The sequence below is a fragment of the Chanodichthys erythropterus genome, chromosome 2, assembly GCF_024489055.1.
Source record: "Chanodichthys erythropterus isolate Z2021 chromosome 2, ASM2448905v1, whole genome shotgun sequence".
NCBI lineage: Eukaryota > Metazoa > Chordata > Actinopteri > Cypriniformes > Xenocyprididae > Chanodichthys > Chanodichthys erythropterus.
The window spans coordinates 3,778,669-3,799,202 of NC_090222.1; the positions used below are offsets into that span (position 1 = coordinate 3,778,669).

Consider the following 20,534-nt stretch of genomic DNA (forward strand, 5'->3'; position numbering starts at 1 on the left):
CACACCATCGGTGCTCGGGCCCTAATAAATTCTGCTTCAAATCTAGAGAAAATCACTTAATATTCATAGAACGTTGAACCTGTATATCCTGCGTGGAATACCTTAAAATGGATGTGGAATGGAACACACATAATACAGACTTGATGTAACTGCACCTCAATAAACACTGGTTAAACTGGCCCCACTGCAATAACAGTGCTGCAATTTCACAGCATGTGACGTGGCGAAACACTCTAGCACATCGATGATGCGTCATAATTATTCATGAGACTGCGTTGTCTTATCATGTGAGAAATAATAAATATTCATGACAGCACATAGACATTCATATGACAGATGCTTCAAACTGAGAGATCATACATAGAGTAGTTGGCACATCCTGATTTTGCTGAGTTACACATGTTCCTGGGTAAACATATTTTGTTGACCCTGGAACAACATTCCTGTCTGAATATGTAGTCCTAACCATATCCCTACCTGCAGAACCTGATTTCACCAAGTACAGCATGTTCCTGCATCAACATTTGTGTTGATCCTGGAACAACATTCCATTCAAGCAATCAGATTTGAGGGACAAGTTTACAGTTTACTTTGAGTTTAGGTTTACAACCAGGGTTAGGTGCTTCTACATCAGTGATGTTCTCCTATCATTTCCCTCTGATTTTAGGGCAGGGCCGTAACCACCAATGGCATTGAGAGGGATAAGTCCCCCCAATAATTGGAAATGGCCAAATTGTCCCCCCCAATATTTGATATTTCTTAAAGGTGCCCTGGAACCAGTTTTCACAAGATGTAATATAAGTCTAAGGTGTCCCCTGAATGTGTCTGTGAAGTTTCAGCTCAAAATACCCCATCGATTTTTTTTATTCATTTTTTGAACTAATTTTGAGCCATAATTATATATGCACCGATTCAGGCTGCGGCCCCTTTAATTCCTCACGCTCCCTGCCCCCGGAGCTCTCGACTGCCTTAACCAGCATAAACAAAGTTCACACAGCTAATATAATCCTCAAAATGGATCTTTACAAAGTGTTCATCATTCATGCTGCATGCATATATCAGATCATGTGAGTATAGTATTTATTTGGATTTTTACATTTGATTCTGTATGAGTTTGATTGTGCTCCGTGGCTAAACGGCGGCTCTTGTCTCCGTGAATACTGTAAGAAACAATGGTAGCTTTAACCACATTTAACAGTACATTAGCAACATGCTAACAAAACATTTAGCTAGACAATTAACAAATATCACTAAAAATATCATGTTATCATGGATCATGTCAGTTATTACTGCTCCATCTGCCATTTTTCGCTATTATCCTTGCTTGCTTACCTAGTCTGATGATTCAGCTGTGCACAGATCCAGACGTTCTGCCCTTGTCTAATGCCTTGAACATGGGCTGGTATATGCAAATATATTGGGGTCGTAAATATTAATGATCCTGACTGTTACGTAACAGTCGGTGTTATGTTGAGATTCGTCTGTTCTTCGGAGGTCTTTTAAACAAATGAGATTTACATAAGAAGGAGGAAACAATGGAGTTTGAGACTCACTGTATGTCTTTTCCATGTACTGAACTCTTGTTATTCAACTATGCCGAGGTAAATTCAATTTTCCATTCGATGGCACCTTTAATGCTGCTCTCCGTTACACAACACTCTGTGTGTTGTTAGGATGACAGACAATTTAAAAAGTTACATTTCTAGGCTGCTCTTCCTCAGCTGTATAACAGCACTCGTCAATGTCGAAATGATGGCCAATCAGATAAAAGAAGGCGGGGCTTACTATTCACTGAAGACGAGTGTGAATTCCAACATGGCGCTTTTAGTTTTTACAGTGAGAGTGCATGCGTGGTAACATATAATTAGCTAAACATTTAATATTTGACAACCGTTTACGATGGATACGTTAACGACCCACAGTAACACAGTGATGCAAACTGCACAACTTTTGTTTTCCATTTTGAATTGAAAACATGCTCTCATTTAAAATCATGTCATCCAAAACTGAATGTGACGAGCAAGGTGTTTTTTTTTTGGGTTTTTTTTGACATATTAGACATACAAACAAGAGTGAATGTGTGCATAATTTTAAATAAAATAGATTTTAAATGGACTACTTCACAACTACAAGGCTACAAAATACATTCTTATCTCTTCTTTATTCCCTTAAATCCATTTTAATCCTTGAATTATTTCAATTATTTAAATAAAAATCCCTTTTTATTAGGAATTTGGTTCCCCCAATGTTCAAGACATGGTTAGGGTTTAAGGGTAGGAATATGATTAGGACTAAATTTTCAGACAGGAATGTTGTTCCAGGATCAACAAAATATGTTGACCCAGGAACACGTCTAACGTCTGACGTGTATCCCTACCTTTAAACCTAACCCTACCCATAAGTTATCCCTAAAATCAGAGGGAAATTATAGGAGAATAACACTGATGTAGAAGCACCTAACCCTGGTTGTAAGCCTAACCTTGACATCAACTGTAAACTCAAACTGTAAACAAATCTGATTGGTTGATTGGAATGTTGTTCCAAGAGCATCAAGATCTTGATCCAGGAACATGTTGTACTTGATAAAATCAGGTTTTGCGATTAGAGATGCATTCAATCGTCTAAATGAGTGCTTGTTTCCATGGTGTAAGAGTTTAGGAGTGTTGCATGCGTTTCCTCACCATGATTGTTCCCACAATACAAATTACATTCAGAACAGTTCAATGAACACAGTTTAAACAGTAAAGATTTTATTGTGCAAAAAATGTTTCCATCTAGCCCGCGAGACAGAACGGTAGCACCATTTTACTGTTTCTAGTTGAAGTGAGCAGCGCGTCAAAACAGCGGTGCGGATCACACCACCACATCACGCCACATTAATGGTGCGTGTCCACTGGCGCAGAGCAGAGAGAGTGTTTTTAATTTATTCCAATGAATTAAAGGGTTAGTTCACCCAAACATGAAAATAATGTCATTTATTACTCACCCTCATGTCGTTCTACAGCCGTAAGACCCTCGATGAACGAAGGTTTTATGGCTGTAGAACGTCATGTGATCGACCGATATTGATTTTTTTTAGAACCGTTACCGATACCAATATTTTCTGTGTTTATGTGCGCAATAACCGATATGCAGAACCAATATTTATTCACTGTTATACTTCTGTTTTTGACACGATTACAACACCACTGAACTAAACAAACCATTTTATTCATAACAATCATTTCCTCCTTGCATAGAAAACAAATCTTATTTTACACCAATAAATTTTGTTAATTTTAATCTTCATATTACAAAAATAATTTTATTTATAAAAAGCACCAGCAGCGACACTAGTGTCAACAATAAGCAAAATTAATGTAGAATATCTAACGTTTTCAAATGGAGAAAATAAATTAAAGACAGGAGTCATATCAACTTTGCAGAAATGTAATACTTCATTTAAACTACAGTTTTAGTAGATTTATAAGCTGTTTAATAGGCTCAAGTAAAGAGTGAAGAATAATTTGTTGGATAATGTTAAATAACTGAATAATATTCTCTGAAATATTGGAATATAACAAACAAAACATCGTATTTTATTGCATTTCTCAACTTAACGTATGTTATATCAGAATTATTAATAATGTTTTTGTTGGTCTAGATTATGAAATATCTGCTGACAAAGCGCTGTTTATCTATGCATTTACACAGAACTATACTCAAACGGCAATTGCTCGCAGAGATAATAAATAACGAATTTCCATAGAGTTGTGTTTACTTGGATGTTTATTAGCGAATTAATGATTATATAGTAAATGTTTATATAATTCATGTTTATATAATTATATCTATTTCTTAGAGACAAGCTGCCTAAACTAGCTACATTTCAGGCATTTATCTAATTTGTGCATTAATGGCTGTTATGTTAAATAAAGTTTACTAATTACAGCAAAGCAGGTAAGTATACATGTGCACGCCGTTGTCTCGTCTCCCCTCAGATGCGCTGTGATGGCGATCCTGTGCGCAATTCTCAAAACACCCACAAGATGGCGGCGTTTATCGGTAAATCCGATATTACAAAACCGATATCCGATTATGGTAAAATGCTTAAATATCAGGGAAAATATCGGTAAATCGATATATCGGTCCTTCTCTAATGAAGGTGAGTAATAAATTACATTATTTTCATTTTTTGGTGAACTAACCCTTTAAATCCCCTACCCTGATGTCATCGTCCATCGCAATATTTCACTGTAAACATCATCCGATGCCTATTTGGTAGACATCGCCCATCCCTACTGTCGAACAAGAAATGTTGTGTGTGTGATTGGTTAAGGGAGGAGTTAGAACAGTAACTCACCCGTGGGAAAATGGCGGCCAGCGAACAGATAGTAAGAATAAGCAGCAAGACTTCCCCTATGGCCAGAGTCACATAGTTTGTAACCAACCTGTGCAGAGCAGACAGGGGAAAATGAAAAGAAATACACCAGAACACACAGTAATACAGCAATAAAAAACACACTGGCATCACACTGGCCTTTCGTTTTAATATGCCTCTGGTCATAGCTTTTTAGATGGATGTTAAGGCTTTTTAGATCGGCTAGAAGCTGCGATCTCTGACCTAGTTTGTTTGTTGGCTTCTGTGGCTACAATACGCTGTGTTTCTTCCGCCAAATGGCAACCCGGGGTGTTGAAATACTATTGGGTAAATTGGCAGTGGGCGGGATCACACAGACCAAAACAAAACAGACAAAAACAGACATTCCGACACGAACACACATTTATAACTGGCAGAATTGGCAGAATTGTTTTTCAGAGAAGCAAGTATGTAAACTAAGTTTCCTAAATATCTGCAAACATATGTTTTTTTTGTGCTTTAGTACACTAAAAAAAATCATACAGCAACTTTAAGGGTATAGGGAACAATTTCGGACACAGCCCTAGTCATTCATTAGTTGTCATGGTTTATACTTAGTCACACCTGTTCCCTGTTGTGTTAATGATCTTCACTGTGTATTTAAGCCCTCAGTTCATGTTCTCGTGATAACGTTACGTTGATTTGTGTAGTGTTCATTCGTTCCTGGTGTTTATTAAAAGTGTTATCTTGGTTTATTCTGCGTTATCTCTCTTATTGGTTTACTATAAGCAACCCCTGACAAGTGCACTTATTATGATGTGTTGTCTAACATACTAAATCAAATGTAAAGTTCTTGATTATAATTTTAACTTTAGTGTGTTGTCTAACTCTACATTTAAAGTTAGCATATTTTAAATGTACTAAACTGCGACTTCATCATTAATTACAAATATATTTGAATACACGACATACAAGTTTCAATAGAAATGACATTAAAGTATATATTAGTTTACCATAAAAGTTTGTCAGTGCATTCACTTAACTAGGTTTCAATAGACAATAGAAATAATTTAAAAATACACATATAAGTCCTACTTAAGTGAATCATAAAAGCACTCTTAAGTTCAACTAATTGCTTTTAATATACATTTAAGATAAAATAATTTACTTTTAATTATAAATAATATTAAAACATAGTTTTAAAGTTAAATTATTTCCAAAAAAAAAGTACTCCTTTTAAAACTACGCTAAAGTGTGCTTCTTTTTCACAAGGGTCTGCACAGATGAACTGGAATCACATCAAAATCAGAATCTAATTGAATCAGGAAATCCATATGATTCCCAGCCACAAATGAAGGTGGATATTTCATAGCCAGAGACAAAGGGAAAAGCTAAGTAGCAACAGGACCTTATTTTTAGACCAATAAACAGATGCTATAATAGCTGTAAATAGATTATGACTGGCCTTTGTTGACCTTTGGCTGCTAAAACAGCAGGCTTGGATGAGGCCGACCGTGTTTGTGTGGTGATTTGTTAATAGTTAACTGACCAGGGGTCAATGAGGGCCTCCATGACAGCAGTGAAGAGCAGCACCACACACGAGCAGCTGAAAGCGGCTCCACTCTGCTTCTCCTTCTCCACAGAGAAACGCGTTTCCAGCTCCGGATCGGTGAAGCGCAGAGACAGAGGATTAGTGTACTTCCCTTTCAGCCTGAAGTGCACAAGGAAACACACACATAGGCCTACAGGAGTTCAACACAACCACTGTGAAAAATACATGCTCTGAACGTGCACTTGTAATGTACTTCAAATCTTAAAAGTATCTTTTTAAAACATTGTACTTGCAGACAATATAATAATAATGAAATAAAAGGCCAGTACACTTTCATGGATGTAGAAGAGAGTACATTTTCATGACTATGCTTTAGTACACTTTTAAAAAGTGGATTTTTTAAATAATATCAAATTAAAGTTTTACTTTAAAGTATATTTTAAATAATTACTTTTATAATTTTTTTGTCGTGCTTTAAAGTACACTTATTTTTATGTGTTGACTAACACAAAATACTTGCTTATAATTTTAAAGGTTCTCTATGTAAGAATGACAGCTAGTGGTTGAAATGGGTACTGCAGTTCAAATTCAAAATATTGTATGCCCCGCCCCCTCCTCCTCAGACTCGATGCTCTTGTAGTTTGAAGACACGCAACAGGAGCGAGCTCAACTGACATTGGAAGGCGAGGACACTTACACACTGTAAGATGATTAGTTGATTTATTGGTTTATGATGAGTTGATATCGTGTTTTAATATGCTCCCATTCATAGAGATTTTTAGTTTGTTCGCTGGCTTCCATGGCTGCAATTCGCTGCATGTGTTTTCGCCAACTGGCAACCCGGGGTGGCGAAATACTATTGGGTAAATTGGCAACGTGCGGTCTTGTACAGACCGAAACAAAAACCGAAATTTCGACATGGAACTCAGCATGTTTAATAAATATCTGCAAACATATCATGGTATTTTTTATGTTTTAGTATAGTCAAAAACTTACATAGAGCACCTTTAACTGTAGTGTGTTACTAGATATTAAATTGAAAGTTAATATATTTTGAATGTACTAAATTGCAACTTCATCATTACAAATGTGTAATTACAAATATATTTAAATACACAACATACTTTCAATAGAAATGACATTAAAGTAGATTTTACTTTACCTAAATGTTTGTCAGTGCATTCAGCAGTACACTTTAACCATATTTCAAAGACAATAGAAATAATTATGAAAAAAATACATATAAAGATGTACTCAAGTCCTACTAAAGTGTGTCAAAAAACACTATAAAGATCAATCAATTAATTGCATTTAATATAAATTTAAATAATAATATATTTTTATTTAACATGCAATTAACTGTCTGAAAACATTACATTCAGTTGCACTTCATTGCGTTCTTTTAAGTATATTATTATTTATTATATAAGTTCTTAATCTTTTTTAAAAGTATTATATGTATTTCTATTGTAAATGCCCTCCTGTAAATCAGTGTTTACAGAGGCTGTCCACACACACAAACGCATAAAACGTACGCTTGTACGGTCTCTCTCTCCAGCAGAGCTTCATTGAGGAGTTTATTGAGCTCCTGCTCATTCTCCTGAGCGTCGATCACTCTCTCAGCCAGATCACGCAGACGTAACCGACGCCGCGGGTTTGGAAATGAGGGGTTCACCACCTGCGACCAAACACACACATGATCACGTGAGAACATGTCTATGATGTGTGTTCTGCGTGTGTGATCACTTATTTATCCAAAACCATCATCATGCCAAATACATAAAAATTCAAGAGCAACACATTTTCAGCACGACAATATTGTTAAATGAAACAATGCATCCCTATAGATCCCTTCACACTAATTATGAAATGCCAGATTATAGAAATAGAGTACTGTTCAAGTTTGGGGTCAGTAAGTTTTTTTTTATGTTTTTGAAAGTAGTATCTCTTGCTTTTATTTGATAAAAAAAATTAAATTTTGTAAAATATTTATTTTATTTATTTGTTTTGTTTTACTGTTTTTTTTTAATTGATAAATCGTATCTTATTTATTTTATTTTTATTTTATTATTTATTCATTAAATATTATATTATACATTGTACAATATAAAAGAACAGTTTTGTATTTTTTTCTATGTGAATATATAGTAAACTTTAATTTATTCCTGTGATCAAAGCTGAATTTTCAGCATCATTACTCCAGTGTTCAGTGTCACATGATCCTTCAGAAATCATTCTAATATGCTGATCTGCTGCTCAAGAAACATTTCTGATAATCATCATTGAAGCTGCTTTATGTTTGTGGAAACTGACTTTTTCCCCCACTTTTTTGGAGGATCAGGATGCTTTGATGAATAGGAAGTTTAAAAAAACAATAGTTTTATATATTTGAAATATTTATTTTTTTAAACATTATAAATGTCTTTCACTTTTAATAAATTTAATGCACCTTTGCTGAATAAAAGTTCCAAATGTCTGTAGCTACGTATGTTTCCATCCAAAGCTGAAAATTTAACTTGTGCGCAAACTTGAAATAAAGCATAAATCATTTTTGAATAAAGCACCATTTCCATCCTATGTGTTCCTGCTAAAAATTGAAGTTGCTGCAATTAGGGAAGAAATTGTGGCTCTTTTTTTTTCATCTCAGAGCGACAGACAAAACACAATAAACATTCGGATGCTGGCGTTTGGGAACGTAATCGTGTGAGAAGCTTCTGGGAGGGAATTAAACCAAATCATTCTGATGACAGACTTTGGCTCAGGCATTTCAGAACAACCAAACCAACATTTGAGATACGGTGCGATGCGATCGGTCCGCTGGTTAGTGACGTCATGGGAGTTTTTTGTTGCACATCGAGGAACTTATTCAGTAAATGTGTTTCCATCGTAGTTTATCCAAAGTGTATCCTTCTTATCGGATAAAACATCATCCACCTAAATTGAGCGCATACGTTTTAGAATTTACATTCAGTGTTTTTATGCAATAAACCAAAAATTGCATAAAAAAATAGGTGGATGAAACACATAGCAAGTGTGTGAGATCATCATGTTAATACCCGTGTATCCAGCTCCTCCGGATCCTCCGGTGTGGTACACGCCGTGTGGACGCTCCCATTACACTCCGTGGTGTTGATCAGTAATGGAGAATTCCCATTCGATGACGTCACCGAAAGCTTCTGGAAAAAACATTAGAGAGAGCGTGAGAATGAGAGAGACACACAGAGATGGAAATGACAGTAAGAGGAAATGACACTCACTACTCCATTGATGCCATTTTTGCCCACGGGTCCCTTGGGCACCACCACCAAGTATGTTTCAATGCCCCTTTCCTTCAGGTACTCACAGCGGTCTCCTCCATTCCCTGGCTCCACATCAAACTCCCCGTGCAGACACTCCAGGGTATTCTGGGAGATGTGTACTCGCCTACCAGAAACATTTGAGTTCAAGCATAGCCTGTTTTCTGAGTCCGTTACTGGCAGACATAACCTGTTGGTCTGCTGATTACACAACACTTACAGACAATGTTCTGTTTATTTGTTGGAAACTCTGGGCTAATTAACTAAACAGTCACTAACAACCCACAAACCACTTTCACCAGGCGTTATCTGAGCTGATAAATAATTGAGTACAACTGAGCATACATGTATTTAGGGTGGGTCTCATTGATATTGAGTCTTACTGATGATGATGACGGATAAGGGTCAGGCATATATCCAGATGTGTCTCATCCATGACTGTTCGCTCATGTGTTGTTTGCAGTATGTGGGCGTACTTCAGTTAGGGAGGAGTAAAGTTTAGTGGCCTGAACAACCAGATGCATTTACACTTGTCTGAGTCACTTCTTGCAGTGACTGATCGGCCGTCTGTCTTCACTGTGTGTCAGAGGGCACTTACACTGGATACACACACGAATAAATAGCTGTCCAATATGGCTGCACGATATATCAAAATAAAATCAAGTTCAGGCTGTGATTTAATTAAGTAAATACACCGGTTTCAGAGTGAAGCGCATCATTTACACATGTGTTATTCATGATACATTGTTTCAGAGACTGCGAGCTGCACGCGTGTAAAAGAACACATGGCGCTTTCACATTTATTTATTTGCTGGCAACCCATCAAATAAAAGCTTGTAAATATTAGTATTGTAATTTTACAGTAAAATAAAATGAATTTCATGAAATATATATATATATTTTTTTACAGCACAATAGGATTATTACAATATATTTCTTAATATTCAGTAATAATCACAATAAAATTATAATAATTATTACACCCAAGCTTAGCTTTTGTTTTGTTTTGCTATATTCTTTCCTTAACAAAATCATTAATTAATTAATTCTTTCCAAATAGAGCTATCGAAAGTCATCTGGTAAAACTTCCTATATTTTTTGATATCGCAATATACAGTAGTTGCCAAAAGTGATGTCTGGCCTCGGAAAATTGACATCTTTACCCTTTATTCAAATACTATTAAAAATTTGTTGACGATTTTGTGTATTGTGTAGTTGTGCATATTTGTGAAACATAATTCTTGGCCAGGCTGTCACACAAAGAAATTATGAATACATGCAAAAAGAAGAGAGAACCAACCAAATATTAAAGGGAAAGTTCATCCAAAACTGAACATTTTTGCCTCATGTCCACCTAGTGGCACGGTACAGTTTAGTTCAGTACTCAGTGTTTGCCATTTCCTTTGTCAAACATTGTGAATGGTACCCTAATTCCGAACCGTAACCACTTTTTTGGGACCCTTCCGTTGAGGTTCCTAGCACAGTTGTCCGGTACTAAAGAGTGGAGCTAGACTCACTGCAGAACCTTGATTGGTTGACAGAGAATGTCACTTATGCGTGCTACAAGGGGAATGACAACAGAAGAGGCGCCATTTATAAACAAAGTTTAAACACAATATTGTTTCTTCTTGCGACAAACAGCCACATGCCGAGTAAGAACAAGATCAGCAGTATGTCCTCCATTGTTGTTTACTGTGTCGCTTTCTGAGAGAATGCGTGAGAATGACGTTGACCGCTACTTTCCGGCATACACCTAGGGTACTGTTGGCGGTGGAAACGCAAGCCGAGTTTACCATCCTGAATCGTACTGAACTGTACTGTACTGTCCTGTACCGTTTGGTGGAAACGAGGCAATAGTCATCATTTACTCACACTCACGTTGTTCTAAACCTGTATGAGTTTCTTTCTTATTTTGTGTTCAACAGAACAAAAAACTCATACAGGTTTGGGACAACATGAGGGTGAGTAAATGATGACAAAATTTTCATTTTTGGGTGAACTATCCCTTTAATAACTGATTATGTTGTAGTCAATGTATGCTTTTTTTCCTGTGAGCTTTTTGTTGTTTTGTTCTTCCCTTGTATTTAAAATATTTTCCTCATATTTAGATGTTTTATTTGAACTTTTGATGGTTTAATCACTTTATATCTGCCACTATTGTATATCGCAGAAAAACAAATTATTGCTATTTAATTTTTTTCCCCGATAACGTGCATCCCTACTGTCTGATCAGTAAAAACGTATGAAATGACCTAATCTAGTTAATTGACACTAGCATTCAGAACCAAACAAAAAAGCTTTAGCTCTGGTGAAGGTGCGGGTCTTTACCCTGGTATTCCTCCTGCCTCCATCTTGTTGGCCACCGTCACGTCAGTAGACCACACATCATACTGCCAGCGCTTCTGTCCGAGCACCCCGCCCAAGACTGTCCCAGAATGCACCCCGACACGCATGTCCACATCGGTCTGCGTCTTCTCTCGAACATATCTGAAGTCCAGATGAATGTGTCAAACTTTGTCATATTCAAGCACGCCCAACTTAGGCTATTTACAAATAATTGTTATGAACCAGTCACTAATTTCCATGAAAAATCCTTGTGACAGTTCATGAACAGTTCAGGAGTTAAATGATTATGCATCACTTACGAAATTGCCTCAACCATAGCCAAGCCCATCATGATGGAGCAGGCCGCATGGTCATCACGGTAATCTGGAAGGCCACAAATACAGTAATAGCAGTCGCCGAGAATCTTGATCCTCAACTGGTGGTATTTCTGACGAGGAAAGAAAGCACCTTTAGATTTCTTCAGGCTTTACTGGTCAAACTAATTTCAGCAAATAACCAATAAAGGCGTCAATAGAGTGCAACAGTGTACATCCACTTTTTCAGTATTTTTCATTTTCTTAATAGAGACAATTGTCCTATTGTTCCTGCTGTTTGCCTTCCTGTGATTAGTTCAATCAGCTCCCTAGCTTCCTAGGCCATGAATCCATATATTTGTGTACATGAAGTCGGGCACTAGTAAGGACAGTAAAGACCCTGGCTCACTACACATTAGGACACTGATGACTCATCACAACGTCCTCATAGCAGAACTGATATCTTTCTGACTTTATTTATTAATTTAAAGTACATTATGATAAATACTCTGCTTGTTACATACAGTATACATTCAACAGAACTTCCATTAAAGGACCATTGTGAGCATTGATGCTCCATGGTTTTCACACGGTGCATTGTGGGACTTTTTAGGGAGTGAAAGTTTGAACTAGGGAGCTGATTGAGATGCACCCACTCTTTCTAATACTTGACTCTAGACTCTGGAATCATGTGATTTTGGCAGTTTGATACCTGCTCCGAATCACTGTTTCGAAACAAATTAATCACAAAGGTTTTAAAGCTTCATGAAGCATGTTTCGAAAGCGGCCATCGCTATTGTCTTACGTGCATTTGTTTTAGTCCTGTTTCTCCTGTGTTTGGAATATCCTGTTTTCTGTCTGGACTTTTTTTTGTTGTTTTGTTTAAATAAACATGTCTAATGCACTTGGATCCAATGCTCCTTCGTTTCTAAAACAACCACGTGACAGAAAACCAGACCAGATGGATCCAGCAGTAAGATTAATCCAGCTCCATCAAGGAATATATACACTTGAGGACCCACTAGAGACTTCTTGGACATTGCTTGTTTGACTGACCTCCCGGACTTTGCCCTCACTGATTTCTATTGCGATGGACTAAATGACCATTTTCAATCAACAGTTCTCCATATTGGTCCTCAAGGGTGTGAGTTCTTGGATTACGTTCTTCAGTTAAAAGGTTCCCCCTTCACTGTGGGGGAGGTGGGACTCTAAACTCTTTGTGGGGGGGGGTTGTTCTATGCACCTCAAGCTCCAGTGGCTGCGTGGGTTTGCCACAGGACTTGCCCCACCATGGGTTTCCAAGTCTGGTGGTCCTGACTCCCGAGTCCGGTGGTCTCAGCGCTTTCAAGCCCAAGTTCGATGGTCCCAGAGGTCTTGCTGCCATCGGCTGCGCTTCTATATGTTTGGGCCACACACAGTTCCCCTGCTCCTCGGAAGGCGTCTGCGACGGCTACAGCTCCTCCAGAAGCAGCTGCGTCACTTCCTGAGCTCTCTGCCTGTCCTGTCAGGGCTAAGGAGGCCATCTCTGATCCTGCTGCCTTTCTTGTCACATTGGAGGCCATCTTGGAACTCTCTGTGCTTCCTGTCACGGATGTGTATCTGAACATTCTGTCCACCCAGTTATGGCCATGGAGGCCACCTTTGGACTCTCTGTGTCCCTTCTCATGACTGTTAAAGCAGTCCCCGAACTTTCTGTGCTACCTGTTACTGTGATCTCCTGTTACATGTTCTCCCTGTCATGCCAGATTCATTGTGATCTTCAGCTCTGCCAGGTCCACTGTGGTCTTCAGCCCCACCAGCTTCACCATAGTCTTCAGCCCCGTCTGCTCCACTGTGGTGGATTTCAGCTCTGTCTGCTCCACAACAGTGGTCTTCAGTTCCTCCTGCTCCTCTGTGGTGGTCTCCAGTTCTGACTGCTCTTCCATGATGGTCTTTAGTTCCTCCTGCTCTGCTCTGGTGGTATCTCCTGCTCCAATGTTGGGATCTTCAGGTTCTCCTGCTCTGCCCTGGTAGTCTTTAGCTCTGTCTGCTTTGCCTTGGTGGCCACCATCTCTGGCTTCCTATTCTGCCTGCACCGCCCTGGTGCCCCACTCTGCCTGCTCCACCCTGTTACCCTGCTCTGCCTGCACCGCCTTGGTTACCAGGCCTACTTCCTCCTCAGGGGCCTGGCCCTCCATCAATCCCCCTGGTCCACCTCCTCTCCACCACCCTCCTGCTACATGTTTGTGGAGCATCTGGAATCCACTCCATGGTTACAATTCCTGTCTTATTTTCCCCCGTCTCATGTTTAAGGACTCTTATTTTGAAGTGTATTCTTGTTCCTATTGTTCCTGCTGTTTGTCTTCCTGTGATTAGTTCCCATTTTCTTTGTTTTTTTATCACTCCCCTGATTGTTTTCATAGTTACCCTCATTAGTTACCATAGCTACTCATTATCTACACCTGTTCCTTGTGCCAGTCTTGTTAGCTTGTGTATTTATACCCCAATGTTTCTCTTGTTTTCAGCCTGGATTAACTTTTAAAGGCTGCATTTATTTGATCAAAAATACAGTAAAAACTGTAAAATAGCCAAATATTATTACAAAATTAAAAATAACTGTTTTCTGATGTAATTTATTTAAAAATGTAATTTATTCATGTGAATTTTCAACATCATTACTCCAGTCTTTAGTGTCACATGATCATTTAGAAATCATTCTAATATGATGATTTGATGCTAAAGAAACATTTCTTATTATTATCAGTGTTGAAAACATTGTTTTGCTGCTTCATATTTTTCTGGAAACCATGATCATTTAAAAAAAATGTTCTTTGATGAATAGAAAGTTCTAAAGAACATAATTTATTTAATATGTTTTGTAACATTATAAATGTCTTTACTGTCACTTTTGCTCAATTTAATGTCCTTGCTAAATAAAAGCATTCATTTAAAAAAAAAAAATCTTACTAACCCCACACTTGACTAGACTAGACTATGTCATTTATAATCTTTTATGTCTTCAGGATTTATTTTGGCTTTAAACATTTGTTTTAGACAAAATTAAAATCAGGTTCTCTATGGAAAAAATGAATGTGATTTTTACTTTAAACTCTACTGTTGATATTCTATATGAATAGCTTAAAATCATTAGACACCAAAAACGATTTAATCTTGTAAACGTTACTAAACATATTGAAAAATGCATGCATACAGATAACAGTAACTCACAGCTGCTAGCTTGTCGAAACGGGCAAACAATTCGTTTAGCAACTTAACCAATTCCTGTGCACTACAGGATGAGGACAGCTGTGTGAAGCCCACGATGTCTGCGAACAGAATACTGCAACAAAAATACAGTAAAAGGCTCATTTTAGAAACAATCTACATCAAGCTTTGCCCTCATTTACTGTAAAGCTGTAACAAACTCACCTGACATTCTCATGCCGATACATGTACATTGTGTTGAACTGCTGCATCTCTTTCTGACTGGCTTCTTTCTTCATGTCCTGAAGCATCTCGTCTGCAATGTGCTTGGGCAAGATGGACAGCAGGAGACGCTCCTGTATGAGGAAGAACAACGACTGATTATAAGAACATAACTGTCTTGTGTATTTGCCACTGTAAATGTACATCAGCAGACTGGATAGATATATTCACACAAGTTCTGCACATAAACCACCGCTGCATGTTTGTTTACTAAATACTCATTTGTTAATGGTTTCTTTGTACAACTGTACAACTCGCAGCTCTGTTTAACAAATTTTATTAACTTAAAAAACAAAACAGGAAATTACTTCTAAAGGCTCTGTTTGGGCCAGGTACAATGTCCCAGGCCTTGTAAGATATATTTTTAAAGAAATTAAAAGTTGTATTCAACAAAGGCACATTAAATTGATTAAAAGTGACAATAAATACATTGGTTACATAATGTTACAAATTAATTTCAAATAAATGCTATTCTTTTAAACTTTCTGTTAATCAAAGAATCCTGATAAAAATGTATCACGGTTTCCACAAAAATATGAAGAAGCACAACTGTTTTCAACATTGATAATAAAAGAAATGTTTCCTGAGAAGCAAATCGTCTTTGGGTTACGTATGTAACCCTGGTTCCCCAAGAAGAGTACGAGACACTGTGTCAGATACTGATGCTATGGGGACGCGTCCCACAAAACCCGGTATCTGAAGCATGTCTGAATTTACGCCAATGTTGTCGGCCGATGGCAGTCCAATGATGTCACATGGAGCGCCTGAGTGAACAAAAGGGTGTTTTGAAGCCAAAAATAATGCATTTATCCATAAAAAAAGTAATCCATACAACTCCAGGGGGTTAATAAAGGCCTTCAGAAGTGAAACGATGCGTTTTTGTAAGAAAAATATCCATATTTACAACTTTATAAATTCAAATAACTAGCTTCCGGTGGACAACCGTATGCAGAATCCGCAAGTCGACTTCTGCCAAATGAGTAATCCTCTGACGCGTTGTTTAACGCAGGATGTAGGAGTATCATAAACTCAGGTCTGTGCAACAAATTTAAGCTCCTCTTTTCTTATATCGAAATCCTCCGACATTTCTCCTTAAAAATTATCATTTTAGACTTATAATCCATGACCGGTAATTTATTTCGCTCTGTTCTCTGCACCTCTGTGTTCACCATTATGTATGCATCAGGTCAAAGGATACTCTTCCGCCACAAATCGACTTGCGCATTCTGCGTACGGTCATCAACCGGAAGCTAGTTATCTAAATTTTATAAAGTTTTAAATATGGATATTTTTCTTACAAAAACGCATCGCTTCCATACGGACCCCCATGGAGTCGTACAGATCACTTTTTTATGGATGGATGCATTATTTTTGGCTTCAAAATGCAGCCCCCCATTCACAACCATTATAAACCTTGTATATAAACCTTGTATATTTTTAAATATATCTCCGATTGTGTTTGTCCGAAAGAAGATAGTCATAAGATAGACACCTAGGATGGTTTGAGGGTGAGTAAATCATGGGATAATTTTCATTTTTGGGTGAACTATCCCTTTAAATGTCATCAGATTTGAATTGTCCAGGGTTACATACATAACCCTAAGACGTTCCCTTTTGAGGAACGTTCCCTTGTCTGGGCTAAAGCTCATTTAAAATAGACTGTGGCAAAGTGGAAGATTCGTCTGTGGTCAGACGAATCAAAATTTTAAGTTCTTTTTGGAAAACTGGCACGCCATGTCATCCGGACTAAAGAAGACAAGGACAACCCAAGTTGTAATCAGCGCTCAGTTCAGAAGCCTGCATCTTTGATGGTATGGGGTTGAATGAGCGCGTGTGGCATGGGCAGCTTACACATCTGGAAAGGCACCATCAATGCTGAAAGGTATATCCAAGTTCTAGAACAACATATGCTCCAATCCAGATGTCATCTCTTTCAGGGAAGACCTTGCATTTTACAACATGACAATGCCAGACCACATACTGCATCAATTACAACATCATAGCTGCGTAGAAGGAGGATCCGGGTACTGACATGGCCAGCCTGCAGTCCAGATCTTTCACCCATAGAAAACATTTGCCGCATCATAAAGAGGAAGATGCGACAAAGAAGACCTAAGACAGTTGAGCAACTGGAAGCCTGTATTAGACAAGAATGGGACAACATTCCTATTCCTAAACTTGAGCAACTTGTCTCCTCAGTCCCCAGACATTTGCAGACTGTTATAAAAAGAAGAAGAAGAAGGGATGCCACCCAGTGGTAAACGTGGCCTTGTCCCAATGTTTGTGCCACCCAGTGGTAAACAAGGCCTTTTTTTAGATGTGTTGATGCCATAAAATTTAAAATCAACTTATTTGTCCCTTAAAATGATACATTTTCTCAGTTTAAACATTTGATATGTCATCTATGTTGTATTCTGAATAAAATATTGAAAATATTGGAATTGGGTTTGTATATGCGTCAGCAATGGAGATCGATATATTGAGATATCACAATATAAAAATGTGTTGATATAAACAATGTGATTTACCCAAAAATGCCCATCACAGGCATCAGACACACTTCTCCTCACAGCAGATTGTTTGTGACGGAGGGATTCCCGGCGCTGTTTTGACTCCTTTACGTATTTTATAAGCTCTTCACGGGTTCCCAGCTGGCCAAAATACCATCATATGCAGGTTACGCACACACAACGAGCACATTTACCTCAGCACACAGCATTGTTTTGGATGTTCGGTAAGATGTTTTGATGTTCATCATAAAATCCGACCAATCAGGTTGTGAACGTATCCCTATGCCTTTAGGTTCGGTATCTTTTGGTTTGGTGATAAAATTGCCAATCTGAATGCTAAACGGACCAGGACTAAAAGTCCATTCCTCTAAAACTTCATGAAAACTTCATAAAATGTCATAAAGGCATCATAAAAATAACCAACCGAGTGGTCTAATCCAAAACCAAGTCTTCTGAAGAGATACGATGGCTTTATGATGAACAGATTTACAAAGACGTGCATTCAAATGCTTGCATGATGCATGAAAACAACATGAGACTGAGTAAATGCAGAATTAAAATTTTCGGATATACTAACTTAACGAGTATTGCGTGAGACAAAAATGTGACATTACTACATTAAACTACTATACGATGTAAAATAATGCAATGGGGGAATATTTGTGGGTCCTGATAATAATAAAATAATATTATTTTAAGAAAAAAAGTAAAAGTAATAATAATAAAAAAACTTTTTGTGTCATGATCGTGACATGAGTGAATCGTTACACCCCTAGTTAGCAACCAATTAGGCACATCCTGTGACACCACAGCCTTACTCCCTAGAATGCTCAGTGTTATAGGTGCCAGGAAAAGGCCCTGATGCCTCCAAGCTCAACCATTTCCTCAACGGGAACTCCTGAATTAGACCAGTCCGATGAAAGATTATGTGTATTTTCATTATCTTTAGTTAGATGATGCATTTACATTGTGACTGTGCCTCAGATGCAATCAACCCTGTGTTTGTAAAGGTGTGAACCAAATGGCCCATACAGACGTATGGCCCACAGCACCTGATGGGTGTGAATGACAAAGAGACAGCATTGCTCAGAGCAGATCACAGGGTAGATCGATCTCCTGTGGGAGGTCCTAAAAGTGTTCTATTGTTTGTAACCATTTTTTCCTCATGTATAAAGTTCTGTCCCACAGATAGAACTTTGGGTTAAGATATTTTGAAGGCCGACACGCTGACATCTCTGCTGAAGAACTGTGCTACACTACTACCTTCAACAGATTCTTCTCCCCACAAGAACTCTGGTCAAGCTTACTTATTTTATGTATTAGAGAAATCTAATACATTGGCGAGGCACCCAAACGACTGCACGGCCAAATACAGCAAAATCTAACACCGAGCACAGCTACGGGACAGTCTGGAGCCCCTACGAGCAGAGCTACCAGGGAAGACCACAGACATAGCTAAGTCCGTAGCACTACGTCTAGCAGCCAAACCAGGCAACAGATGAATTATGGATTCGCTCATAGCAACTCTACATATAAACCTACTAGGGATGCTCTGATCAGGATTTTTGCGGCCGATGCCGATCATTCAAGCTTTATGTTTTCTGTAACAATGGCAATTCGTGAACAACAATAATACCAAGCAGAGCTGAATGTACAATATAGCCTTTTGTTATGTGTGCTCAAAGAATGTTGTAAACAGTGGAAATTCATTCATGTCTATTTGAAAACATTCTGTAACAAGATATTTGTAATCTTTGTATTTTTACAAAAAAAGAGAAAGAACAGGAAAGAACATAACAGTAAAAACCTTCAACTTTAATCCTGCGTCTGACCTTTTCTGACTCCTGTTAGCTATCTGTCAGTTTTGTCTAGCTAAAACACGCATCTGGGACAGAATATCATGCCTCGGGTCAAAGTTTATTCTTCTGTCGGAATTTGACTCAGTGATTCTAGTTTATAAAGTTGTAAATATGAATATTTTTTTTTTACAAAAACCCATCGCTTCACTTCAGAAGGCCTTTATTAACCTTTTATTACTTTTATGATGGATGGATGTGCTTTTTTTGGGCTTTAAAATCTCAATTACAGTTAATACTCCCGTTTTAAAGCTTGAAAGAGCCAGGATATTTTTAAATATATATCCAATTGTGTTTGTCTGAAAGAAGACAGTCATATACACCCTGGATGGCTTGAGGGTGAGTGAATCATGGGATAATTTTCATTTTTGAGTGAATAAACCTGTTGCAGTCTGTGTCATTAACATTAATCAAAGAACAAAAGAAAAATTAATGAATAACATTTGTAACTTTAATAAGGATTCATCTATGTTTTATTTATAAAAACTATAACTTTTGATTTCAATTTCCGAACTTTGTTTAGTTGTATTTATTTGTGCTATTGCTTATTTGTTGTTATTTTATTCTTCTCTTTAATTATGTTTAAAATTTATTAGTTAGTTTTTCTTTAGGCTGCTAATTTTTGTTCATGGTATTCATTTTGCAACAGAATGTTTTGCAAAAAGACGCAGAATAAAAACGTTTGATATCTAAATCTTTGACTTCATTTTTCTTAAAGGTGCCATTGAACATTTTTTTTTTTTTATAAGATGTAATATAAGTCTAAGATGTCCCCTAAATGTGTCTGTGAAGTTTCAGCTCAAAATACCCCATAGATTTTTTTAATTCATTTTTTTAACTGTCTATTTTGGGGCATCATTAGAAATGTGCAGATTCA

General features: G+C 37.6%; 1 protein-coding gene across 2 annotated transcripts in view; it reads right to left on the reverse strand.

Annotated features, from left to right (window-relative positions):
- adcy3a (adenylate cyclase 3a) overlaps nt 1-20,534 on the reverse strand; it is a 41,675-nt gene that overhangs the window by 12,748 nt on the left and 8,393 nt on the right. The window contains exons 3-11 of one of the 2 annotated variants that reach the window (XM_067399885.1): nt 15,235-15,365; nt 15,034-15,145; nt 11,833-11,960; nt 11,516-11,674; nt 9,149-9,314; nt 8,948-9,064; nt 7,427-7,569; nt 5,889-6,050; nt 4,343-4,430 (exon numbers count right to left, since the gene is read on the reverse strand). In XM_067399885.1, coding sequence (XP_067255986.1) covers nt 4,343-4,430; nt 5,889-6,050; nt 7,427-7,569; nt 8,948-9,064; nt 9,149-9,314; nt 11,516-11,674; nt 11,833-11,960; nt 15,034-15,145; nt 15,235-15,365 — 1,206 coding nt within the window. Of the gene's footprint in view, nt 1-4,342; nt 4,431-5,888; nt 6,051-7,426; nt 7,570-8,947; nt 9,068-9,148; nt 9,315-11,515; nt 11,675-11,832; nt 11,961-15,033; nt 15,146-15,234; nt 15,366-20,534 lie in introns of both variants that reach the window. The other variant, XM_067399878.1, reaches the window with a different exon arrangement.